Source organism: Balaenoptera physalus, assembly GCF_965194825.1.
Source record: "Balaenoptera physalus genome assembly, chromosome: 8".
In the NCBI taxonomy this organism is placed as follows: Eukaryota; Metazoa; Chordata; class Mammalia; order Artiodactyla; family Balaenopteridae; genus Balaenoptera; species Balaenoptera physalus.
The window spans coordinates 49,448,964-49,476,805 of NC_138887.1; the positions used below are offsets into that span (position 1 = coordinate 49,448,964).

The window sequence follows — 27,842 nt, forward strand, 5'->3', positions numbered from 1 at the left end:
CATAAAATTGTTTTCTACATCTATAAGTGGAATCCAATTTTTTAAAAATGATACAAATGAACTTAGTTACAAAACAGAAACAGACTCACAGGTATTGAAATCATACCTATGGTTACCAAAGGGGAAAAATGGTGGGGGAGGAATAAATCAGGAACTTGGCAGTAACACACGGACACTACTATATATAAAATAGGTAACCAAAAAGGACCCACTGTATAGCACAGGGAACTCTACTCAATATTCTGTAATAATCTATATGGGAAAAAACCTGAAAAAGAATGAATATATGTATAACTGAATCACTTCACTGTACAGCTGAAACTAACACATTATAAATCAACTATACTCTAATAAATTTTTTTTTAAAATGGATATTACCTTTACATAAGGGGATTCATACAGTATGTATTCTTGTGTCTGCCTTCTATCATTCAACATCATGTTAGTGAGGTTTATTCATGTTATTATGTATAGCACTAGTTTTCTTCTTCATTGCTATGTGGTACTCTGTTATATGAATATTACACGATGTATTTACGCATTCAACTGTTCAGGGACATTTGGATTATTTCCAGTTTGGGGGTGTTATGGATAATGTAGCTATGAAAATTCTTGTCACATATTTTGGTTCACCTATGTATACATTTCTGCTGAGTATACACTAAGAAGAGGAACTGCTGGACAATAATGTATTATTATATTCAAATTTAGAAGATATTGTCAAACAGGTTTCCTGAGTGGTTGTACCAATCTACAATCACACTGGCTAGATAGGAACATTCCCATTGCTCCACATCCTTACTATTATTTAGTACTGTGAGTCTTTTTAATCTTAGGCTTTTGGTAGGTTTGATCTTGATAGCTCATCATGTGAATATATGTGTTTTTCTAATGAAAAATCATGTCAGAGTTTGACAAAATACCTGTACAAACTGAAAAAAGAGGGGGAAATGAACACATCACTAGGCAGAGTATTTCAGCCTAGCGAAGATTCAGAAACACACCAACTCATGATATTTTCACCAGTTCTCTCACACTCATGAACATGAAAACAATGCATAGCTAAATGAAGGTATCTTCAGGAAGAAGACAAACAAAACAAAAATAAAAAGAAAGAAAGAAAACTAGCTCCATGGATTAGTACTTGATATTTATCATTTTGGGTTTTTTTTTGAATTTCAGGTAAAATCTTTTATATTACATCAGTAGCACATAAAGTCCTTGATATTAATGATTGTACATTCTGTACTTAGACATGTCTATGTGAATATATAACGTGCATCAACTAGTTTTTGCAGTGTAACAAACCACCTCAAAATTTAGTGGCTTAAAAAAGCAACAATTTCAGAGTTCACAATTCTGTGTCAGGTCTTTTGGGTTCTCTCAGCTGGTCCCAGCTGGGCACCCTCATACCTCTGCAGTCTGCTGGTGATCGATGGCTTCTCCCATGTGTGTGATGGTTGTCCAGCTGGTGGCTTGGGTATGGGTATGTGCTTCTCCTCATCCAGCAGGCTAGCCTTGGCTTATTCATGAGGAGGTGGTCATAGGTTTCCAAAGAGCAGCAAGAGGGCAAGCCGCAGTGTACAAATGCTTTTCAAGCCTCTTACTAATGATACACTGGCCAAAACAAGTCACACAGGAAGCCAAATGGAGAAATAAGCTCTACCCCTTGATGCAAATTGCAGCTTCACATTGAAATGGCATGGATGAAGGGAGGGGAAGAATTTGTGGCCATTTTTGTATTCTATGTTAAGCATTTTTCTTAGTTCTTTACATGTTTGCTTTACTGCTTGCTCAGAAATCAAAGATATAGTACCTACTGCTTTCCCCATTTGGTATATAAGGAAACTGAGGTTCAGAAAGGTAAAGCAGTAACATAGTCAATAATCAACAGAGCCGGGATTTAAACTCATGTCTACATGATTTCAAGGTCTCTGTTCTTTCCTACTATTCTACCTTCTGATGGATGGCTAATGTGCCTATTATGTCTAGCTCCATACGGTTACCATTTTGATGATCATTTTTTTGTGTGTAGATCCAGATTTCCATCTGGTATTATCTTCCTTCTGCCTGAAGTATTTCCTTTAACATTTCTTTTATTATCAGTGTGCTGGTGATGAAATATTTCAGCTTTTGAATGTCTGAAAACTTCCTTATTTTGCCTTCATTTTAAAAAAATATTTTCACTGGGTAAAGAATTCTAGGTTGATTTTTTTTTTCTTTCAGTACTTTAAAGTTGTTGGCTCCTCTGTCCTCTCAATTCTACTGTGAAGCCTTTCGTCATCCTCGTGTTTGCTTCCTTGCATATAACGTCATTTTATGGATGATTTCTAGATTTCTTTGTCATTGGTTTTGGCCAGTTTGAGCAAATTGGTGTAGTTTTCTTCATGTTTCTTGTTTTTGGGTTCACTGAGCTTCTTGAATCTATGGATTTCTACTTTTCAATCAATTTGGAAATCTTTTGGTTGCTCTTCTGCAAATATTTTTTGTGCCTCTCTTCCTGGCCCCCACTTGGGTATTACAATTACACATATGAAACTTTGTTATTTTTTCCCTATCTCTGCTTAACATTTTGAACATATAGAATACAGCTAAAACAACTTTTAATGTCCTTGTCTGTTAATTTCAACATCTGTGTCAGTCTTTTTGATTCATTGTCTCCTCAGGATGGGTCAAATACTCCTGCCTCTTCACATACCCAGTAATCTTTAATAAGATGTCAATCACTGTGACCTTCACCTTGCTTGGTACTGAATATTACGTTTACTGTATTCCTATCTTCTTGAGCTTTGTTCTGGAGTACAGTTAAATCACTTGGAAATAGTTTTATGCTTTGGTATCATGCTTTTAAGATTTGTTTGGCAGAACTAGAGTAGGATCTAATCTAGGGCTAATTATTCCCAGGGCTGATGACTCTAGGAGGCCCCTCCATGGGTCTCGGGTTCTCTCTCTACAGCTCTCCCCTCTGTGGCACTCTGTTCTGCAAACTCTCACCATTTTGGTCTCCTTAGACTCTGAGCTCTGACCCCTCAACTCAGAAAGTCCACCAGACTCTGCCTGGTTGCCCCACCCTGTGCCCTGCCTGGAAACTCTCTCAAGGAAGCAAACTGGAACCATCACATAGCTCATTTCTTTTGTTCCTATTCCATCATGAATCACTATTGCTTTTTGATTCTCTGGATAATATCTTCCTTGGTGGAGCCTGACTCCAGTTTTTATTTTTCATTTTGTTTCTCTCTTTCTTTCCTGCTCCATGATACTATGAAAGCTCCGGTCACATTTTCAGACACTTGCCCACATCTTACTGTCAAATGTCATAGGGGGAACAGCAGTAGCATATGTCTGGCAAATCTCTCCATGGTTTCCTTCTTCTCAGATCTCGGCCCCTGAAATCTTGACTCTGCAGTCAAATGCTCTACCCCTGAGCTATACACCCCTGAAATTTTGACTTTGATGCTCTTTAAACACTCCTCCATGCGTTTAAACAGATCTACTTAACTATTTTATCCAGCTTTTCTAGTTGGTCCCAGAAGGAATAGTACTCTGTTAAAAGCTAATTAGTGGGCTTCCCTGGTGGTGCAGTGGTTGAGAATCCGCCTGCCAATGCAGGGGACGTGGGTTCGAGCCCTGGTCTGGGAAGATCCCACATGCCGCGGAGCAACTGGGCCCGTGAGCCACAACTACTGAGCCTGAGTGTCTGGAGCCTGTGCTCCGCAACAAGAGAGGCTGCGATAGTGAGAGGCCCGCGCACTGCGATGAAGAGTGGCCCCCACTCGCCGCAACTAGAGGAAGCCCACGCACAGAAACGCAGACCCAACGCAGCCAAAAATAAATAAATAAATAAATAAATTAAAAAAAAAAAAAAAAGCTAATGAGTTATAGCCAGAAGCCCTGCCCATTGAATTTAAGATGGAGCTGAACAAGCTTTATCAAGTGACATCACTTGGTACCTACGAGCCCTCCAACCTTCTACTCCCTATAAAAAAGTAGGGATTTTTGACTGATTTTATTTCAACTAAAAGTCATTCACTCTTGCATGCAGCCAACTAACCACTTGCATCTTGAGCCTTTTTCCTCTTGATTGTCTAAGAGGTACTGGTTTATTTATTTATTTTAGGTTGTGCCGCGCAGCTTGCAGGATTCCCCCTCGAACCCATGCCCGCTGCCGTGGAAGCATGGAGTCCTAACCACTGGACTGCCAGGGAATTCCCCCTCTTAACTGTCTAAGGAGGACTAATCCATGTCAAGAAGGCTGTGACACACTATGAGTGAGTGTTGAGCTGATTCATCCTGATTCCTGAGATGCAGATGGTGAGGCACCTTCACTCTACCATGGAGATAACCAAATGGAAGCACTATCCAGCAACACACTGAGCTTGTGGGGATGCGGGGTCTTCGATATTTGCCCCCTTGAAGATCCAGAAGTTCTTTTTATTACCTAATACTAAGCCCATTTCTCACAAGCACCTGTCCAAGTGCCAATATTGACAGTCTATTAAGGGTATCAGTTGAGTGCCATCTGTCTTATACTGAAATTTGGGGGATTTCTCAAAAGACAAGTTGGCAGATTTCTTCAAATGTAGATTTGGTCCAATGCCACTGAAGGATATTTTTGACGCAAACATTAAACATTTCTGAGCATATATATTCCTGATCTTGTCATTTTCGAAACTGTGGCCTCAACTGCCACAGCAGTGGCTTTCTAGTAGCCACATTAAAACAAGTAAAAAGAAACAGGTGAAATTAATTCTGATGTATTTTGTTTGACCTAATGTATCCAAAGTATTGTCACTTCAATATGTAATTAATAGAAAAATCACTAATGAGATATATTACCTTCTTATCTTTAAGTCTTTGAAACCAGGTGCATATTTTACATTTATAGCTTATCTCAATTTGGATTTTTCATCAGAAATCCTTGATCTGTCTTTATGTCTCCCAAAATACACAGTTGCGAAAGTAGAGTCACACTCAAGTTGTTTCAAACTTGTTTTCCAATAACTGAAGCAAAGATCAGTTTTTCTAACATATTGTAGTTAAAAATTCAGCCCTCAGTTGACACATTTCAAGTGCCCAATAACCACACATGCAGCCCATGGCTACCCCCCGTCACACAACACAGACGCAGCTGACCCCATGGAAAGTGTGTCATTCTTTAGTATACCTCTATCATGGGGAAGCTTTCACTCATCATCACATAGGAGACGAAGGAAGAGAAAATGTGCCAACTCTTCTAGGACAAAAAGATCTTTCAAGTCATAAGGAACCAGTGGCTAAAAATACCAAGTTGCCAGCTATTTCAAGGCACCATATCACAACCTGGAAGGGCACAATGGGGCCAACTGATGTTGCTAGGGCTGACTTTAACCACTACATTCGTTTCATTGAAAAATACAAAAGGATGTTTTTCTAAGGTGGGGGAGAAAGCACAGAATGTTAATATTGAATCATGTGCAACTTCATAACTACTGCGCCATGACCATTAATCCTGCAAATATACCTCTAAGTTTGTATTTCCGTAAGCAACCACCAGAGGTTTTTGACCATGGAAGTCACACAGCACAGCCACATCCTCAGTCCCTTAGATAATCTATGCCACTGGGAGGTCAGGGTGAACTCTAGGAGGAGAAAAATCTTTAAAACTTGACCTTAACCAAACTTACCAACAGCTGAAAACCACTGAAGGCATTCTAGACACACTGATTTCATCACTCTGACATTCCAACTCAAGTATCTTAAATTAGGCATTGCTGCTTATAGAACACAGGATGTAGTAATATCAGACTTCCCTGGCTCATGTATTCAGGCTGATCAAATTCCACAATCAACTGCAGAAACCCTCACTTGCACCAACACTCTTAAATTGAGTGTGGCGGGTGGAGGAGGGGGGCCTGAGGAATTCAAGTCATTCACAAGATGTCAGCATGACTCATCTGCCCACAAAGGGTCATCTTTTCTGGGGCAATTGCATTGTTATCCCACAAGCTGCAGTTGCCATGTTATCTCCGTCACAGTACAGGGCACACATTCAGGATGTTAGCACAAAAGGCAGAGACGGAAAAGCTGTGTCTGGTGGCCTGAAACTGATTCTGATGATGAAAGAAAGAGTGTAGCAAGGCTAGGCCCTTTGGCATAACTGCTAAAAGCATCAACTATTCCACAGTAAGTGACCAAGAGTTGAGATCACACCTTGACTTTGCAGAACCACCGCCGGGAAAGAAGCTGACTGTGGCTCTAGATGACTCAACTCATCCTCAGCTCCTTTTCAATCCTTCACCCCAACAAGTCGCTCCCAGGTGGTATTTGCCCCTCAGAGGCAGCTAAACACTTTCGCTAATAACAAACCTTTCCTAAAAGGGTGATAGCATTTGAGGTGAAATCGAATTGTTCAACGTTTAATTCGTGTAACAAAAGGATCTCAATGAAATCCCATTTTGAGCACAATTCAAAATAATATATCTCAACTTTCAAAATGTTTCAAAAATCGAATCATTTCAAAGCTGGCAGGTCAGGAGAACTGTGTACCGCATTTACCCTGGAGCCGCATAGCCAGACCCCTTCAGCTGGTAAGCAGAAATACCCCACCTCCTTTTGTTGATATGACATAGACAGCACTGCTGTTGGTATTCATCAGCGTGGCTACGAGCCATTTTGGAGATTCTCTATGCGTTGACTTCAATATTCAGCTACGTTAAAATTTAAAATCTTTTTAATGTCTTACATTACCTAGTCATTCATTAAAGAGTGTTACTAGTACTACTACTGAGAAATGTACCTGAGATTCAGGGGTTTAGAACTTCTCATTAAAGATGGAAAAAAAAAAAAAATTACATGAGACTGAGTGAACTGATGAGGATGATTATAATTTTTGTGACTTTCTGTTTGAATAAAAAAAAAAAAATCCCACAAGGACTCAGAGGCAAAAAATATACAAATCAGTTTTCACTGCAAAGTAAAGGAGCTGTTACAGTGGAGGATTACTAGACTGAATGTCAATATTATGACATAGTATGAGTGTGTTTCGTGTTTGGTAATTGCAATCACTGTTGCTTTTGTTGTGGTCATCCATTTACAATGCTTGGTGTCAGTTTATTTATCTCTTGTAAAAATAAAATACAGTGTGTGTGTGTGGAAAAAAAACCAAAAAAACCAAAAAAACCCAAAAAACCCACTATGAATTAGGTAGACAGGAAGACTTCCACAATAAGTCACACTGATATTAACAATAACACTCTGAAATACTGAAGTGATGCTGTGAAAATAAAAAGAATGATTTTAAAGGTACACCTTTTAAGTTATATATATATATATATATATATAGAAAAGCAAAACCTCATCCTGTAATTTAGGAAGGATAATGAAAAAAAAAAAAATGTTAGCATCAGGGATGCGTATCCCTGTGAGGCAACAGGTTGTCTAAGGCATGAAGCACTTTTTGATGATTTGAAAGGACATAAAGAGAATGGGTGACAAGTGTATGTTGAGTCATCTGTTCCTCTAGCACTAGCCTAGGACTTCAATTAAGGACAAAGAGGCATCGGGCAAGTGCATGCTCTGAAGACAGCACACAGGGCTTAGGACAGATTGGTCCCTCCAGGGCTTGACAAGACACATCTCAATGCCCTACCGTCATCTGCCTCCATACACCCCTTCTGGGAAAGTACAGCAGGGAGGAGGGGGGACAGGTGGACATCCTCACACCTGTGATTCAGCAGCCCAGAGGAGGATTCTCTGGCTTTACCTCACTCCTCCTGGGGCTTCAAGGTGAAGGGCTGTTTCCCCCATCTCCGCCCTTTAAGTTGTCCAGGGAGAGGGGTTGGAGAAACACTCACAGAAACTATGGAGGCCTGCAGCCAGTGAATCTGCGATGTGTCCCTACTTCGGACATCTGTCTAGGTGGAAAAGGAGGAAGAAGATATAACGAATGATGGATTACACTGCCAAGGGCAAGAACTGGAAGTGCTGAGATGGACTTGTCTCTGCAGTATATACCCCCTGGGGGGGTTGCCCCTGCCCCCTGAGGACTTGCTCCTGTCCCACAAGAGACCCAGCATGTGGGTACTGGCTGTCAAGGGTCAAGGTCGACAGCCACCGCCAAACAGAGAAGCGGGAATATGCATTAAGAAAGGGCAATGACTGACAGATGACACCCTTCCTTCCTCCCCAAGGTAAACTGATAGGGAGGAGAAATAAAAGATCCCAACTCCAAGTTCATTATGTAAAAGCCTGGTCTTGACACAGAGGTGAGGTTGGAATTTTAAACTAGATCTTGTTGAGTTGCTTTGGGTTTCTTTAATTTTTAATAATAAAAAGGGACCGGAGCATTACAGTACCTATCCAAGATGTTATAAAGGGACCTGTTACTCCGTGTAAACAGATTCAGCAGGGCACATTTGAGCTTAATAATTGTACAAAGATAAAACTGTTTCATGTCTATATTCTGGATAATTAATACTGTTCAATAAAACAGTCACATACGTGTTTATTATGTTTAAAGAATATAAAAGAAAAACCATGTTCCTACTTACAGATTTATGCGTCTCTCTAATTTACATAGTGAAAATTCAGCATTCTAAGTATTTCAGATTTGCAAGTGTTTAGGAACATGTACCTGGAATAGAATATGACATCCTCTATCTCATATGATCACCCTGGGCAGAGGGCCCATCTGCTGGTCACGAGGAAGTTCTCAGGAGATTACTGAAGCTTAAATGTGGTAGTAACTGCCATGTTTAAACTAGTTTAAAAAAAACAAAAAACCCCAAAACATCCAATTTACATGTCATTGACATAAGTGAGAGATGGAGATACTGGATTCCAAGTCAATCTAATTAGATGGATTTTATTTACAAAGCCATCTGGGAGTTAGCATAAATATACAATATGATACCTGAGTGGTAATGCTGAAAATGTTGCCAAAGCTGACTAACAACTTTGCTCTTAATAGCAAGATTGTACTTGTATTGCCGACAGCAAGAACAGCCATCCATCTGAATTTAGCTCCAAAGAGAAATGATGAATGAGAGAGAAATAATCAAGATAAATACTGTGTCCAGAGAACAGCAGAATTCAGGAAACCATAGTGTTAGGTGACACATATTCCAAAGAAAAGGGCAGAAAAATATCTAGAGCAGGAACATGGAGACAAATCCACAATGATAAAGCACAACCTTTGGCTTCAAAATCATCTGTGATATATCGTCAAGTCTAGGAGTAACTGCCTATGTCAGTTGTAACAATTCTAAGATCTAAATGGATGTGAACAACCGAACAGATATAATGAAAGGCAACATCCGCTAAATGTTTAGAGGAAGGAGAGCTTCGGGATTTGCACGAAGTTTGGTCTCTGATCTGTGCTCTCAGATTACAAAAGATAATAGCTGCTTTTATTTGCTTTACATATTGCCATGGGTGCTACGTTATTTTTGAATGGATAGGAGAAAATTAGAGGGTTAGGTAGAGGATGAAAATATACCAATACACCTCTGACAGCACTGAAGTCTAGTCCAGCTTCAATTATGAAGGTTACTCTGGAGTCAAGGTTGTTGTAAGAAGGTACCAGCCATGATCTCGTTCCCAGTGACCCAGTCTCCCCCAGGAAAGCTGCAAACCAGGCAATGGAGCTCCAGCCCTTGTCCCAGAATTCTGGGGGTTTGGAGCCAGTGTTTCTTCCATTAACTTCTTGCAGGGCCCTAAGCCTTGTACATTTGCTGTCCCTTCCTTGTGTTGAGCATCAGGCAGTTACCTTTCCTAGTTCCTTGAGCACTGCTTCCAACATCCCTCTGTTGCTGCATTAAGAATTCTTATGGCATATTTTCTGGCACCTGGCACATGTGACATGGTAGGTGGCATTTGACAATGATAAAGAAACTGTGACATTCCTTAGCTAACATAGGATAATATGAGACTCTCAAAAACAAATATTTACCTCCATAGGTTGAGCTCCCTTTGAGAGAATGTCAAGTAAGTCTGCGGAAGAGATGAAATAGAAGCGTGGAAAAGCCACACGCTTGGTTTCCAGGTACTCAGCAAGAGCTTTTTCACAAAGAGAAAGCCTGCAGGAATGAAACATCACTGTAAGCATATCTTGCCCATTCATTTATTAAAACGTCACCAAAACCCAGAGCCTCTCATCTGTCCATTCACCGCAAGAAGCTCACCGTTTAACACGGAGCCTACCTCCTTCTCTTTGACATCATCGTCTTGTTCGTGACTCGCGTACAAGTCATGCCAAGTGGGAGGAGAAACACACACACACCCATCATTAGTTGAGACTAAATATAGATCAGACTTAAGTTGATGTTACTTGTCACTTGCCTTTTTTTGGGAGGGAAGCGTGGATATTTAAAAAAAAATTTTTATTGGAGTATAGTTGATTCACAATGTTGTGTTAGTTTCAGGTGTACAGTGAAAACAGAATCAGTTATACATATACATATATCCACTCTTTTTTGGATTCTTTTCCCATATAGGCCATTACAGAGTATTGAGTAGAGCTCCCTGTGCTATACAGTATATCCTTATTAGTTATCTATTTTATATATAGTAGTATGTATATGTCAATCCCAATCTCCCAGTTTTTCCCACACCCCCTTACCCCCTGGTAACCATAAGTTTGTTTTCTACATCTGTAACTACTTCTGTTTCTGCTTTGTAGATAAGTTCATTTTTACCCTTCTTTTAATGACATTTCTCATCAGCAGGAGAGAAGACCAGATTTGGCATCACTCGCCCTGAGCACAAAATGCTTTCCTTAACACGTAATTGGTTTAAGGCCTTCCTTTTCCCACTGAATGTCTACAAAACACAAGGAGCTTCAACTCTCTCTGGTTTTCAGAAGAGTCATAAGATCCAGAATCATTTCCACATTATTTTTCTTAGCAGAGCAGAGCAGACCCAGCGGCAGAGCCCCCAAAACCCTCAAAGATCACTGACTGAGAAATAATTAACTTCTGCAGACATCCACACTTTTAAAATTATGGCCAACTTTATCTCTAAAAAACTTCCAGATTATGAAATAATTGTATGTGATATATATTTTTATCTAGAGGGCTCCTCTGCCTTGCAATAAAAAGTGATCACAATTCCGCACAAAGCTCTTCTTTTAGTGGCTGATCTGCCCATTTTTAATCAAAAGCCAGGATACTCTTATGACCACTAGCTGTTGTATAATTTTATATGAAAATTACAAATGCCCTTTAGGACAAGGATTTCAAAAATACTAACATGCTGTCTAAGGATAATTTCTAGCATAATTAAACTATATACAAAATAAAGGACTTAAAATGAGTGCAATCCCAGTTCCTAGCATACAGTAGATGCTTAATAAATATTTGCAGGATACTTTGATAAAATAATTGATTAAACAATCATGCTGATTCTCTTGATAACAGGATATTCTAATTTTACTATAACGATAATCCTTTTTGGAAAACAGAAATATATTTGGATCTATTTACATTAACTCACAAAATATATGTACCACCTAATATGTATAAGGCAACCAGACAACTATAAGCAAAATTATAAAATAATTTAGTAGAGGTTGTACCTACAATAACTTGGTGTTAAATACTATCAGATATTCAAAAGCAATCTCAGAAGTATAACAAATTGATCACTTTGTAGTTTTATTCTTACCTGTACTGTAAATCTTTAAGTTCTTCATAGAGGTTAGGTCTGCATGTTGCTTCTAAAACATTTTTTATTTTAGCTGTCCTGAACATTAACTCCTGAGTGAAAGTAAAACATGGAGCCATTGATATTAGAAACTACTTATCTAAATTTTTCATCCATTTAGGGAATTAAAAAGTGAAGAGCAATCAAACTACGAGAAAGCAAGATAAATGAGATTTCTAACACCATGTCTGTTCTGCTTTTAAACTTTTAGATGAACATCAAAAACAAAGTGTAATCACATAGTTTTTATCAATATAAATTCGATAGGCATTACCACCACCCTGGGTCCAGGCAGAATTTCTCTCTTCTAAACCAAACACACAAAAAAATAGAGAGACAGAGAACCAGAATCTTAAAGAATACATTCACATTGGAAAATGAGATGAATATGAAACAATCTACCCATTCTTTCCTCCCTAAAAGTTAAATAAAATAGAATTCCTCTGGTGTTCTGCTTTAGCTAGTAAGACAAAAATAATTCATCCCCATTTCTATATAAAAAGTAAAGTCTCTCAAATCATTTATTATTATTATATGTACATCTCCATGTGTTCTCTGTGGCTCTTATGAAACAAACCAGTAACTGATAGTATAACTTTGTTACTGGTTTCCCCTCCTCAGTCTCTTACTTCATGAAGATGAATCTGTCTCCCAGGCCTTACTGCTGGCATAGGCCTCTGGGAAACATGTGGCCTGTTGCCTGGTTTTGTATGGCCCGAAGCTAAGAATGGTCTTTACATTTTTAACTAGTTGAAAAAAATCTAAAGAAGCATAATACTTTGTGACACATGAAAATAATATGGAATTCAATTTCCGCTGTCTATAAAGTTTTACTGGTACACAGCTGCACCCATCTGTCTATGTAGTGTCTATGTTTTCTTTCACAGGACAATGGCAGCCCTGCTGAGTTGTGACACAGACCATATACAACCACAAAGCCTAAACTATGGACTATCTGACCCTTCACAGACAAGTTTCCTGACCTTGTCTCCTGAAATTCAAATACACACATATATTTTTCATAAATACAGTACCCCAAATCATGTTTCTTTACAAGATTTTTATATTGTTTGGACAAAGTTGTTAGGATAGAAAACAGCCTTTCTTCCACGAACCTTAAATTCGGCATCTACTCCACCGAATCTTTGAGCATCTTTCACAAGCTGAATTCGAATATCTTCTGAATAAACAAAGATGCTTTCTAGGTGAGACCAAGTGCGCTGTACTTCCATCCAAGCGAAGATGACCGAATCTGCTGTGTTTAATTTGTTTTGCCAGCTTATGACTTGCTCAATGAAATATTCCACATACTTGCTTTGAAGCAGAGTCTGTAACTGAACCTAAAAGAAAGGCAAAGAATTTCAAATACCATCTAAATTGGTAGTCTGTAAGCACCATGAGGGAGCACACCTTTTCTGTTTATTGCTGGATTCCTAGGACCTAGCACACGATACACGCAACAGGCATTCAGTAAGTATTTGCTAAGTGAGTGAATTAATGGCATTAAATATTACATAATAACATGTTTCTTCCGAAAGGAAAAAGACAAATATAAGCAACTACATGTAATGTGTCTTCTAGAAGAAGGCCACGTGTCTCTTTGAAGGCAGGAAAAAATATTGTGCACCAGGGTGCAGCTTTAGGAAATAAACTTTATTCTTTCATCCTCTCTCACTCTTCTTGGGGTCTCTGCCTATTAATCATTCTAAGGTTATGGGTCTTTTTTTTCAATGTTGAAAGTACGAAACAAACTCCCTTCCAGTTTGCTAAGACCTCAAGCTCCTGTTTTCCTCCCCTTTGAGTTTACTACCAAACTTTGCAGCCTTCCTAACACCAAGCCTTGCTTTAATGTCGTGCAGCTCAGCGAGCACTTCCCATCATTCTCTGACACTGAAATTTCAGGACGTCACTGAGAACAGCTCCTTTTCATCCTCCTCCATCTCTAAGTGTTTAATACATTTGACTATTCTTCCCCCCCCCAGCTTTATTGAAATATTATTGACATACAGCATTGTGTAAGTGTAAAGCGTACAATGTGATGATTTGATACACGTATATATTGTGAAATGGTTACCACAATAAGTTTATACCGCCACAACCCATGTAATTGCCGTGTGTGTGTGTGTGTGTGTGTTGATAACATTTTGTGTGTGTGTGTGTGTGTGTGTGTGTGTGTGTGTGTTGATAACATTTAAGATCTACTCTCTTAACAACTGTCAAGCATATAATATACTATTGTTAACTGCAGTCACCATGCTGTACATTAGATGCCCAGAACTTATTCATCTTATACCCAGAGGTCTGGACCCTTTGACCAATACCTCCACACTTCCCCAAAGCCCCAGAAACCGGTAACCGCCATTCTACTCTGTTTGTATGAGGTCAGCTTTTTTAGATTCCCCATATAAGCAAGAACATTCAGTATTTGCTTCCTCTGAATGAACTACCTCACTTGGCATAATACTCTCAAAATCCATCCATGTCATCACAAATGGCAGGATTTCCTTCTTTTTATGGCAGAATGATGATATTCCATTGTATATACACCACATTTTCTTTATCCATTCATTTGTCAATGGACGCTTAGGTTGTTTCCATGACAGTTGACTCTTCTTTGGAGGAGAAACTTATCCTGTTTCTGATGATACTACAGTCTTCTTTTTCTCTGCCCACTCTCTCTCTCTCTGCCTCCTTTATGTCTCCTCCTCTTGTTCACCACATGCAGCCTTTCCCAAACCTCTATTCTCAGCTGGATTATCTTCTTTCCCTCTCATTAGCTAGCTCATCAATTCTCAAGACACCAAAAATGACCTCCCAAACTGTACTTCTAGACTGAACCTCTGCACTGAGCTCTGGGTCAGACTTTCCACCTTTACATCAATGCCCCTCACTTTAAATACACCACAAATAATAGAACATCATCTCTTCAGACCAGGTTCTTTCCTAAGTGCCCCCTGTCTAATAATAATAACACTACTGTTATTATTTCCTCTGAATAGTTTGTCTGTTTCATCTTTCTTATCTCTCATGTCCAAAGAGATGTTAACTCATAACCTTAGAATTCAAGACCACATAGGCTGTGCTCTGGACTGTCCCTCTAGCCTTATTTTTTATTACTCCTATCAAGAAAGTCTATATTCTAAGGAAACCAAACTCTTTAAATTACCTCTGAATGGCAGGTACTTTCTGGCATTCCAAGATGGCACTAACATTGTCCCCTTTGCCTATAACACCCTTTTCTGATCGCCATTTTTTGTTGAATACCAGCCCATCCTTCAAGGTTCAGCACAAGTACCACCATCTTACAAGATCCTTTGGAACCTTGTCTCTGTCTCCCTACTCAAGTGCAAGCTCCTTGAGAACAAGTGTTCATACTTTTTGAGCCCAAATGGTACTATGCCTGGAGGCTGGTACAAGCAGATGCCCAGTGAATGAAGAAAGAAATACTGAGTATTGGAACTTGGGAAAAATCTAAAATTGTAATTTAAAAGGAAAAAATCTGTAATAAAAATATCCATCTTACTTGGTTGTGCTCTAGAGTTTCAAACAATTGTTCATCAAACTTCAGTAATAGAATGCCTGTCCGAGAGTGAACTTCATAAGAGAACTCCATGGTTGCCCAGGTCTGGCTGATTTCAGTAACAACCTAAACGTAAACAGTATTTAGTTATGTGCACAAAAGTTTAATTTAGGACTGATACTTAGGCTATCATCTGGAATTTTTTAAACTGTTTTTACAATTTAAAAAAAAACAACAGAGGGACATCAAATATCACTGGCCTCAATTTTTTTCCTCCAAATAATTCACGGTGATGAGGTTTAGAGAATGAATTCAACCACAGAAAAGGAACAAGCGTCACACCAATATCAAATTTTTTTTTTTTTACTGGATCTGAGTTTTATATCCTTCACTGAAACACAATGCCAGAGCAGGAAGGGACTTAAAAGGTTATCTTAAAGGTCTGATAGATATTATTTTACTTTCTGGGTAGTGCTCTGAGTGACAGAATGTGATCCCAGGTCCCTTGTTGAACCTGGGTAAGTTAATTACTTCTCTATACCTCAGTTTCCTCATCTGTACAATAGGGATAATCCTCAGAGGATTAAATGAATTAATATAAAGCACTGAGAGCAGTGCTTGCTACCAAGTAAACGATATATAAGTGTTTTCTGCTATAATCGTCATCATCAACTGGGTCAACTCTCTCGTTTTACACATTTACTGTGGCCTAGAAGGAAGCTGCTTCCTGCCCAGGGAAACATGTCTCCACACAACTATGGCAGGAGGACTTCTCCCTGAGTCTGCTTACGTGCTGGTGCACAGAATTAGCTCAGGGTAAAAAGAAACAGCCCGAGGACAACACCTTCTCAATCCCCAGCTCTTTCACTGCTTTGTCCACGATGCTTCGGACATCCTCTTCCACTTGGTGTAACCGCAAGGCTAACAAATCTGCCAAAGTTGTGACTTCGTTTATAGAAAACTTGACCTGATTAGGAACAAAAAAAGGGCAGAATTTATATTCCACATATATTAATGGTTCCTTCTACCTAATGGCCAGAGGAATGAATCATAGCTAAATATACTCAAGTCAGCTGTTGAGTACATTTCGAGTTCTGAAATGTGCAGACAACCAAAGACATTGCTTTTTAACTCACAGTTACTGAGCCATCACCTATCGAAGCGAGGGCTGAGGTTTAGGCCACGTTCGTACTACAGTACTTTCTTTTGTTTCATAACCCTCCTTTGTCAGCTCATTTCTTACCTCCTTTGCCCACAAAACCCATTTTTAAAGAGAATCACATTGTTCATTTATTATAATTTGGTTGAAATCCCAGGAATCAGGTAGTAGCTCATTTGTTTTCTCTTCCTTAGGTACTCTATTCATTGAACATAATTCCCAGTTGCTTCTGTGCTTTAACCTAGTTACATCATTGACTTAATCTTAGTTCCTTGGCAAAAAATAATTATTCTTACTCATACTATCATTATTCATATTTACCATGTGAAAAAGTCACTCACATTTCCTCATCATCTTATTGACTCCCCACTTTCCCCACCCCCATATTTGTTAAGAAGCTCTCAGCTCTTCCTAAGAGCCCAAACTCACCCATATCCCTCACAAATGAACAGCTGATCCCACCACACAGTTGCAAGGAAGCCATTTCCTTTCCTGCTCCTGCTAAGCATATCCAGTCCCTGTTTCTCGGAAGGTGCAATCCTCTCTGGCTCTCCTCAATCTGTAACGTTGCTCATCACCATGCACGGCTCTGCAGAGGATGACTAAACATCCCTGTTTGCCCAGGACTGGGGTATTTCCTGGGCTAAAAGCTGGGAAGTCCTGAGCAAAGCAGATGAGTTGGTCACCCTATCTCTGCATCACTTTTGACCTCACTCCAGAGCTGATGGGAGTCAGGTCTGTCTTAGAGAAGGAATGAGCAGGGATGCATAACGAGGCCCCCCTGATTAGCTGCATAGTTTGTGCAGTGAATATGGACCCCCTGCCCAGGTGACAACTGGAGGTTGGATCTAGTCACTGCTCTGATGCCCCAGATCAGCCTGGAGGAAGATGCCTTTTTCTAAATTGCCAGAGAAGTACCTTTTTCTAGCTTGCAGGAGGGCATGACACAGACAAGACACCGTGGTGAGAAGAAAGCTCACTGGGGCAAATGTGAGAAGGGGGCGGGGAGTGGGATACACAGTATACCTTCCATGTTGGGAGACTCAATAAAGATTTTCTGAAAGAATAAATTAATCAACTATAAAGTGCAAATATGCAATGCCTAAAAGACTCTATGGAAAGTATTATAATAAAAACTTCAGGGACCATTTATTGAGGATTTGCTATGTGCTAGGGCCTATATATAATCTCATCTCACCAAGTCTGCAAGGCAGCATTATAGCATTACTTGTATTTCATAGAAGGGGCAACTGAGGTACAGAGAGCAAGTAACTGGCCCAAGATCCAAGAGATACTAGGTGTTAGAGTTGGACCAATAAAGCTTAGGCCACCCCCACTTCACCAGGCTGCCCCTTTCCTCAGTTTCCCCACCCTGCAAACTCTGTCTTCAAATCATGAGAGCCCTTCTTCACGATGTGTGCCTAGCAGAAAACACGCACATCAGGCTGCATTTTATGCATTTTAAATTTATGAAGGTCACCTTCCCCGAAAAGTAAAGTGTAAGCTTGGTATATTTGCTCCTAAATAGATGTAGAAAGGCAAGAAAATATAACCTCAAATGGTACAGACACATGAGAAATAATTCTATATTTTGCAATAAAATAAAAAACCATCTGGGACTTCTCTGGTGGTCCAATGGTTAAGACTTCACCTTCCAATGCAGGGGTGCGGGTTCGATGCCTGGTTGGGGAGCTAAGATCCCACATGCCTTGCGGCCAAAAAATCAAAACATAAAACAAAAGCAATACTGTAACAAATTCAATAAAGACTTTAAAAATGGTCTACATCAAAAAAAAAAATGCATCTCTAAAAAAAAGTTTAAAAAAAAACCATCAAAAGACCATCAAAGAAGGATGCCATTATTAAATGAATTGTGGGGGGGAAAAAATCACTATTTCTGAATTCTCTCTCCCCCTGAATTCACTTCTAATACTCTCTGATCCTCTCCACAAAATATAAGATTCTTTGCAGCCATGCCATGCTCTCTAAAATGCCTTCACATTATCTTACTTGATCCTTACAAGATCCCTCTGATTATGAGAGTAGATAGCATATCTCTCACTTTATTAATAAAAAACTCAAAACAGAATGGTTAAGTGTCTTATTTCAGGTCATATAGCCAGTAAGAGATAAAAGGTTGGTGGGGGCGGGGGGTATCTTAGTCACTTCTGTCTGCTCTAACAGAACACCATAGACTGGGAGGCTTAAACAACAAACATTTATTTCTCACAGTTCTAGAGGCTGGAAGTCCAAGATCAGGGTGCCAGCCTGGTTCGGTTGTCGGTGAAGGCTCTGTTCTTGGTTAACAGATGTCTGTCTTCTTGTTTTATTTTCATATAGTAGACAGTAGAAAGCTCTGGGGTCTTCATCCCCTTACAAGGGCACTGACCCCATACATGAGAATTCTACCCTCATGACCAAACTATCTCCCAAAGGTCCCATCTCCAAACACCATCACATTAGGAACTCAGGCTTCAACATATGAATTGGGGGCGTTGGAGGGGGGAACACATTTAGTCCATAGCAGGGGCTAAAACTAGAATATCTGCAGGTCTAGTCCTTGGTCACATCTCAAAGAGCTTGACCTCTTGCATCTGACCAGAAACCTTTTCCCAAATCCCACTTCATCCCAGTTGAATGATGTAAACCAAGGAATAACACTTCAGTCACAAAAATATTCAATTAGTGAGACTCAGGAAACTGACCCCAGTGGCCTTCATCAGCTGGTGCCAATGCCTGTCTCTGAGGGCAGGGCTCTGTAACTCCGCAACGGCCCTCAGGGAGGTCATCGTGTCCTTCACTGTGCCTTCCAGGCCTGAGTAAGCGTCCCACAAGTGGACTTCCTTATCGAGAGACCAGATTTCCTAAAGAAAAGTGACAAAAAACTAGGTCCCCCGAAATAATAATATGTTTTATCATTTTCCTCCTTTGAAAGAATAAATTTACATTTCCCTGGATAGGAAGAAAGTAAAAACATTTAAGTCCCCAGGTTAAAGACTAAAACTAGAGAAACAGAAAAGGATCCACTCACTCATATATTACGAGTCCACTGTGTACAAGCCACTTGGATACACTGGTTTCTTATTCACAGGTTCTAGCTTGATGTCCCATGAGGAAACCCAAGGGTCATTAAATGTAGAGAATTAATAGAGTTTACAGGACATGTGCAATGAAGAGTGCTTCCTCTAGAAACATAAATAAGCAGGAAACTGAGATTGTTACCTGGATTACTAACACCTTCCTTGGAAGACCTGGCTTGTTTAAATGGTAGCCCTGAAATGCTGGTTACCTTTGAGCATTTGTTCCTTGGAACTAAATAGTCATGATTTTAAGACGTGTCAAATAGGGCCCTTGACTTGGCTGTCTTCTTGGCTCACGGAACAACATCAACAATTGTGAATGAGAAAACCCCTAATAAAACAATCCCAGCACAGCACAGAAGGACAGTGCTACTTCTTTAAAAACAAAAGAAAAAGGCAAAATATCTTCAGCTGAGAGTCGGGGGTCAAACTGTCACTCTGAAGTGAGACAGTCCACTGGGCAAGGAGATGGGCAGGGAGTGAGCACAGAAAAGAGGCACAGTGACCCCAGGGCATGCAAAAGAATAATGGGCTGTTCTAGTTAGGGTTCTTGGGAGCAGGATAAAAAGGGCAGAAAAAAATGGGAAGAGTTGGTTGGAGTGGAGCACAGGACTGAGTCGGGGTAAGGATGTTCCGGGGCAAGAAGAAAGCAAAAGGCCCGGCTACTTCTGAACTGCCTTTCATGGCTACGCGTTTGGCTTTATCCAAACATGCATTTGGCTTTATCCAAAGAGGCTTTACTCTCTTCAGAGGGCACAGGGCCATGGGGACTAGCTATCAAAGCACGAAATTCAAAAAAAGCTCAGTTCTGGGGGTTTCCCTGGTGGCGCAGTGGTTGAGAATCTGCCTGCTAATGCAGGGGACATGGGTTCGAGCCCTGGTCTGGGAAGATCCCACATGCCGCGGAGCAACTGGGCCCGTGAGCCACAACTACTGAGCCTGTGCGTCTGGAGCCTGTGCTCCGCAACAAGAGAGGCCGCGATAGTGAGAGGCCCGCGCACCGCGATAAAGAGTGGCCCCCGCTCGCCGCAACTAGAGAAAGCCCTCGCACAGCAACGAAGACCCAACACAGCCATAAAAAAATAAATAAATAAATAAAATCCCAAAGTTTACAAAAAAAAAAAAAAAGCTCAGTTCTGTTACATTGAGCCCCCTTGCGATATTGGAGTGGGCAGTAATAAGAACAAAGATCACAGTATTCCATACACATCCACAAGGTACCCCAACTAGGTGCCCCAAAGTCCACAACTGAAAGGTACCTCTGAAGATACAGTACGCTTACAGCTGCTAGGGAAAGAATTCGACAGCTTTCGTAAGCCTAACCCCTCAGCCCTGCTCTTCACCTCCCCCCTCCATTCTAGACAGCCATAGGCAGCACCTGATGATAGCTACTGCTCATCAATTCATTAGCCCTAATATGCTTTTATCCACTCATTCACAGAAAGGTAGGCTTGATTACAAGTGCAACTGGCTGAGAGTGAAAAAAAAAAAAAAATCCTGTCTCAAATCATCCTGTTTGAAGTAAATAAGGACATGCGGTCCAGCACAGCAGACACTAGGTTAGGGAAGATGGAAGAAGGTGGTGCTGAGGAAGATAAATCGTCGTCGCAGACAGTTATGGAACTTGCCTTGGCAAACCTTCTGAGTTCCACATCCATCTGTTCCACATTAATCTGTCTCCACTGGGTTTCAGTCCAATTATCAATGCTTCTCTGAAAACGCACAAGCAGATAAAAGTGTCAACAACATTAGGTGAAAGCAAGTCTCCGAAGCAAAATATCTAAACTGATGATACACAGTGACTCCACCATCCAGGGGAAAGTCAATTATTTAAGTATTAACTGCACCTGTCAAAACTTCCCCACCACAAAAACAAAAAAGTTGTCAGAACATGTCAAACCTAAGGCTAAAACATTCTGATATGTTAATTTCTAGAAGCAATGACAAATTCCATACACATACCATCATTATCATTTAATCCTGAATACTCTGAATGAATTGATAAATAATGTTACCATTAAACACCATATTTTTATAATTCTACATATAAGATAAGCTTTCATAAGAAAACCTTCATCCGTTACAGACAAAACTCTGATGAGCTTCTTGACCATATTCTATGCCTTGTTAATATATTTCTTTACTGGCTTTCAACTAACTTCAAAGAAAATAATGTATAACACATATTGCAATACGCCTAGTTCCTAGAACTTATTTTTACACTTAAGTTTGCAACTTAATTAACACAGACAAAGTAACTTTATTTTTAGTTAGGCCTGTTTATATATGCACACGTACGGAAGAATAACCATGGGTGTACACATCAGTTTGTATGCACAAGTGACCAGATGTGTGTGGTACATAGTAATTTTTGTTTATATCCTACATAACTCTCAAGAAGGATTTGAAGCAGTCAACTCATAATACCAAGTTTCATTCAGAAAGGCAAACAAAAAGCACTGATAATTCAGAGATATCTGAACTCTAATTCCGGGGAAAAAGTCTAATACCCACATATTTTAAGACACTATAAAACCCAAATAGAAAGATAGAGACACTAAAAATCGCATACTTATACAAAAGAAATACTAAAAGAAAAAAAGCATGCTTTCAAAAAGCAGTGTCTTACCTTAACATAAATAATGACATCCCAGAGCCCCTTGAGCAATGTTATCTCTCTGCGACACTGCTTCATTTGTTTGTACTCTGGAAGAGTCACTTCAAAAAGATGAGTAGATTCTTGCATCTGCAACATTTCTTCTTCTAATGCCTCAAGCTCTTGATTTGCCTAAGGAGAAAACACATACACACGCACACAAACACACTTAATAACCAATGAACTGCCAGAGAAGAAGAGCCACAGCGTTGTGTAGCTCTGGTTATGTCAACATTTACAACTTTGATTTTTAAAAGAAAATAGAAAGAAATCTGAAGTATAATTATTGGTAAAATGGGGGCTTTAGATGAGCAAACTCACAACTACTCAAAAAAGTTAGAGTAGACGATCAGTAAATACAGTAATGTTATCAATACCCTCCCTATACATTATTTCAGCAAAATCTGCTCTGGTATCAAATTGCTATGAATACAAATTTTCCTCTTGATGTTCATCATACAGCTGGGGACAACTTTGCTGGGGAGCAAAAGACAAGATGCTAGAAACTTCCACGTAAGAATAAATCACTTCTTTAAAAAAAAGAACTTTCAGCTTTAAAAACTACTCTAGAGATTATCAATACACAGAACATAGTACAGTAAGAGAAATTTCACCATATGATTATATTTACCAAGGCTCCCTCCCCAACCATCCCATCGATGTACAACAGTTTATGTTTTACACCAAATATAAGCTGACCCATCTTTTTCTTTCTTGATAAACCAACTCTTATTTTTAGTTTTTATTAACATAGTAGTGTATTAATATGGTCAAGTGCAAGGAGTACGGAAGAGCTTGCAATGCAGGAAAAGCTGGAAACACAGGCACTCTCTCCAGTTCTTCCGAGGGCGTTTTCTCGAACTCTCAGCTCTGTGCACAAGTTGCTGCTTCTTGATTTATCAAGTTTAGACATTACAAACCTAACTGGCTTTGCAAACAAAGGATTTAACTTTGTTTTTCCACTTTACATTTTCTCCCAACGTCCTCTCAATACCCCAAATTTCTATTACTTTAGTTTTTTTGAGTTTCTTTTTAACTTTAAATACCCACGGTTAATCATTTATCCACTTTCAACTCTCTTAATTTCCTACTATGTAAATTAGGATATTAGCACTCTAACATTCTTTCATGATACAGGTTATATGTTTCATTTCACATGTAATACTTTTATAAACATTAACTGCAATTCTCTTAGTTTTACTAATGTTATTAGAAAAATTCCATACACATAAAAGGGCGTGGCTGTGAGCATACACAGCATCCAGCTTAGGAAATACTATGTTACTAATAACTTTTAATGACCTTCTTAATTTTATCCCTCTCCTTCCCACTACAAATATAATCACTAAATTTTTATTTACTACTACTGATTTTATAGTATTTTCACTACACGTTTGTACTGCTAAATGCTAAACCGTTAAAATTTATGTCTTAAAATTTATATGAATAGTTTTATACTATATATTAAGACATTTAAATATTTATTTTTGAGGTACATCTACATATTCCTGAAGAGTATGTATGAAGTTCATTCATTTCTACTACTTTATAGTACTACCTAGCATGAATAAACTACAATTAATTTATTCTACTGCTGATGGTTATGTAGGATTTTCCTGTATTTCACCATTAGCACTAATGCTACTAGGATTTTTATGCCCCCTGGTATAAATGGTTTATACAGAGTTTCGTTATCCTTTAATGGGTTAAGAATGTCTTCCAAGAGTTTCTATCATGAATGAATGTTGAATGATACCTAAAGATCTTTTGGCATTTCTTAAGATGGTTATATGACTTTTCTCTTAATCTGTAAATATGATGAATTATATTCATTTTCTAATGTTAAACATTTCCCTGGAATGAACCCAACCTATTTATAAACTGGATTATTTGATTACATTTTGTTTAGTTAGTTTGCATCTATGTGTACCAAAAAGAGTGGCTTATCAGGACTTCCCTGGTGGTGCAGTGGTTGAGAATCCACCTGCCAATGCAGGGAACATGGGTTCGATCGCTGGTGCAGGAAGATCCCACATGCCACGGAGTGACTAAGCCCGTGCACCACAACTACTGAGCCTGCGCTCTAGAGCCCGCGAGCCACAACTACTGAGCCCACATGCCTGGAGCCCATGCTCCGCAACAAGATAAGCCACTGCAATGAGAAGCCAGCACACAACAAGGAAGGCAGCAACTAGAGACAAAGGCTGCGTGCAGCTTTGAAGACCCAATGCAACCAAAAATAAATAAATAAATTTATAAAAAGAAAAAAAGAAAAAGAATGGCTTATCATTTTTCCTTTCTCATACTGTCCTTTCACAAAAATAAGACATGCTTCACAGAGTAATTTTTGAGTGTTCATTCTTCTTCCGGTCTCTGGAATCATATGAATGAGATCTGTTTCTTGAAAGCTTCTTGGAATTAACCTGTAATGCTATCAGGGCCTGCTGTTCTCTGTGTTTTAAATTAATGGTTTATCTTTTTATTTTCCTACTGGTTAATTTTTCATAGTTATAGGACTATTCAGCTGTGTTCTTTTTTTTTTTAATTAATTAATTTATTTTTGGCTGCACTGGGTCTTCGTTGCTGTGCGCAGGCTTTCTCTAGTTGCAGCGAGCGGGGGCTACTTTTCATTGAGGTGCGTGGGCTTCTCATTGTGGTGGCTTCTCTTGTTGTGGAGCACCAGCTCTAGGCGTGCAGGCTCAGTAGCTATGGCTTGCAGGCTCTAGAGCACAGGCTCCGTACTTGTGGCGCACGGGGTTAGTCGCTCCGCGGCATGTGAGATCTTCCCGGACCAGGGCTCGAACCCATGTCCCCTGCATTGGCAGGCAGATTCTTAACCACTGCGCCACCAGGGAAGTCACTGTGTTACTTCTTGAGATACTTTTAGTAAATTATATTTTTCCAGAAATGTATCCATTTTGCTTAAATTTTAAATTTCTTATCAATTGTGTTCTATGATCTTTTGAATTTCTGCTCTTCCTGTACTATCATTCCCTATTTATTCCTAAGACTGTTGATTTTCCAACAGAGATTTGTCAATATAACTAGTCTTTTCTAATTATATTGAGAATCAAATTTGGCTTTGTTTGTCCTCTCTTTTCTTGAAATATACACACTGGAACTTATTTCAGTGATGATTTGTTGGTGGTTAATGCACTATGTTTGTTTATCTGAAATATGCTCTTGTTATTGAAATATAATTTTACACAGGAGAATTGGGAAAAAATCATCCACTACCTTTTGGCTTCCATTGTTGCTGATGACAAATATGCTCTTAGCCCAGTCATCATTTCTAACAGGTAATCTGTCTTTTCTATCTGGTTGCTTTGGTATTCTGTAGTTCATTGTGATGTGTCTAGATGTTGACTTTGTATTTATCCTGGTTGGCGGTCAGTGAATTTCCTCAATCTATTGATTCATGCTTTGACCAGTTCTAGAAAAATCTCAGCTACTACATCTCTATTGCTTGTCTAATATTCCTTGTATTCTCTCTTCCAGGAAGTCTGAGTAAAAGAGTTAGACATCAATGGAACTTCTTACTCTGTGTCTCTTAATCTCTTTTGTATTTTGCATCTCCTTTCACCTATGTGCTGCCTTCTAAGTGAGTTCTTGCAATGTCATTTGCATTTCACTAATCCTCTTTTCAGTTAGTTCTTTAACCCCTGCTGAGTTGTATCTTTTATTTTTCATTTCCATAAGTTTCTGGCCCTTTTTCAAACTCAGTTGATCATTTTTGATAGTCTCAAAACTGAGAACTTGCTCATTTTTTTCAATGTTATCTTTTATTTCCTGAATACATGTCTTCTTCTTCTTCTTCTTTTTTTGGCTGTGCCACATGCAGGATCTTAGTTCCCTGACCAGGGATCGAACCCATGCCCTGTGCAGTGGAAGCATGGCATCCTAACCACTGGACCACCAGGGAAGTCCCAATAAATGTCTTCTAATATCTGACATTTCATATGGGTCTGTATCTGTGGTTTGCTCTTTCTGTTGGCCCTTATGCATGATGGTGTGTTTGTTTTATTGTAAACTCAAATTTAACTGAATTTAATCTGTTGGACCCCTGAGGAGATTAGAATAAGAGCACCTTATTCTCTTCTACCCAGAGAAGATCTGGATTTGCTTCTACTATGTGCTAAGAAGAGCTACTTGTAACCATATCAGTTTCCTGGCCTGGAAATTCCTTAACCATAGGGGTAGTATAAAATTACACCATAACCCTTGGGAGAACAGGCCTATGTTTACCAATTCCCAGAGGATTCTTTTCTATTTTTTTCGCCCTATTCAGAGCAAGGTCTGATGGGTCATCTCATAGGCTCCCTGTGCAGGCTGCAGATTTTTCCCAGCCCACCCTTTCACTAAGCGTGTAACCTCTTAAAAGCATCTCCTAGTTTGCCCTGAAAGGGTTAATCACAAAGTTCTAGAGTTCTGGTACTTTGATTTGCCCCTACAGCAGCACAGGCTTTTATGTTTCCCACTGCTTTCCATCCTGGTTTCAGCTACTCTATTTCCCTGCCTCTTGCTTTCTTGGGAGTTCAGCAATAGATTTAAAGTCACATATTTGTGAACATGTTTCAGCATCTGTTTTACAAGATGGATTTTCAAAATGTCGAGTCAACCATACTCCCCAGAGCCAACAGCCCTTTTATTTATTTTTAATTATTTTTCCTATTAGTTATACTAATTCAATTATTCCTAGAAATACAGATCCAGTTATTTTAATTCAACTGTTCACTGTATCTTTGGCTATGAAGAAACAATAGCACACAATATAAATTTACCAAGGTATCAGTTATAAAAGGAGAGATTTACTACACCACTCCCCTGTTCCTGGAGGGTCAATGGTTTCCATCTTTTGCAGTGAGGTGCCTTGAGTACTAGGACCTACCATACCAGCCCAGAACAAACATATACATGACTTTGGCTGAATCTAGTTAAACACTAGATATGCTTGCTGAACAAACACACAAGAAAATGACTTCAAGATAAAGGTAACCGAGTCCTACTATATTCAAAACATCCTCAACACATTTTGTAGGTATGATAAATATCTGCCTTTTAAATATGTAACTATATGGTGTTACAGTATAGCATGCAAATGGTAGGAGTCAATAAATGATAACTGCAGTAAATGTTTACACACAGCACATTGGTTAGTCAAGTAAAAATGTCTCCATATCCACAATCTGTTCAGACCACCTGCAGTTTAGATATAATCTTTTTAAAAAAAACAACTCTATTCGCATACTCTAACCAACTCCCTTTTCAGTGAATATATTAACCACTTTTCTTTAGCCAAGTGAAAGAGAAGACCTCATGCTATTGAATGGTGTTTTCTGAATGGCTGAAAGCAGTTAAAACTAAATTCAATCCAAAATTTGGAAAGAGAAGTAAAAACTGTCAGTTCCAAGTTTTACAGCAGTCTAAGGAGGAAAGGCTATCTCCAGCATGAAGTCAAATCGGGATGGCAGCCTAGATGAACTCAGAAGAATTCCCAGCCCCCAATGCAAACTTCAAAGTCACTTTCTCATTTTGGCTGCTAGGTTAAGAATTCTTACAGAAACAAAAGATATTATTTTTCTAATAAACGTTTAAAACGTTTTTTCAATCCTCATGAATGAGTCACCATTTTCAGATTATTTGCCTATTATAGTCATTCTTGTAGTCAATTATAATAAAGTAGTTCATTATAACCTAGGATTAAATGACTCAATAATATTTGTATCCAGAATTAAGATTCAATTATGG

The 27,842-nt window shown here is 39.2% G+C and overlaps 1 protein-coding gene across 1 annotated transcript in view; it reads right to left on the bottom strand.

The window, feature by feature from the left end:
* DNAH11 (dynein axonemal heavy chain 11) overlaps positions 1-27,842 on the bottom strand; it is a 312,569-nt gene that overhangs the window by 216,391 nt on the left and 68,336 nt on the right. Inside the window, exons 21-28 of the mRNA XM_082472819.1 lie at positions 22,068-22,226; positions 21,067-21,150; positions 19,064-19,222; positions 16,044-16,166; positions 15,203-15,325; positions 12,795-13,019; positions 11,641-11,732; positions 9,929-10,055 (exon numbers count right to left, since the gene is read on the bottom strand). Coding sequence (XP_082328945.1) covers positions 9,929-10,055; positions 11,641-11,732; positions 12,795-13,019; positions 15,203-15,325; positions 16,044-16,166; positions 19,064-19,222; positions 21,067-21,150; positions 22,068-22,226 — 1,092 coding nt within the window. The remainder of the gene's footprint in view (positions 1-9,928; positions 10,056-11,640; positions 11,733-12,794; positions 13,020-15,202; positions 15,326-16,043; positions 16,167-19,063; positions 19,223-21,066; positions 21,151-22,067; positions 22,227-27,842) is intronic.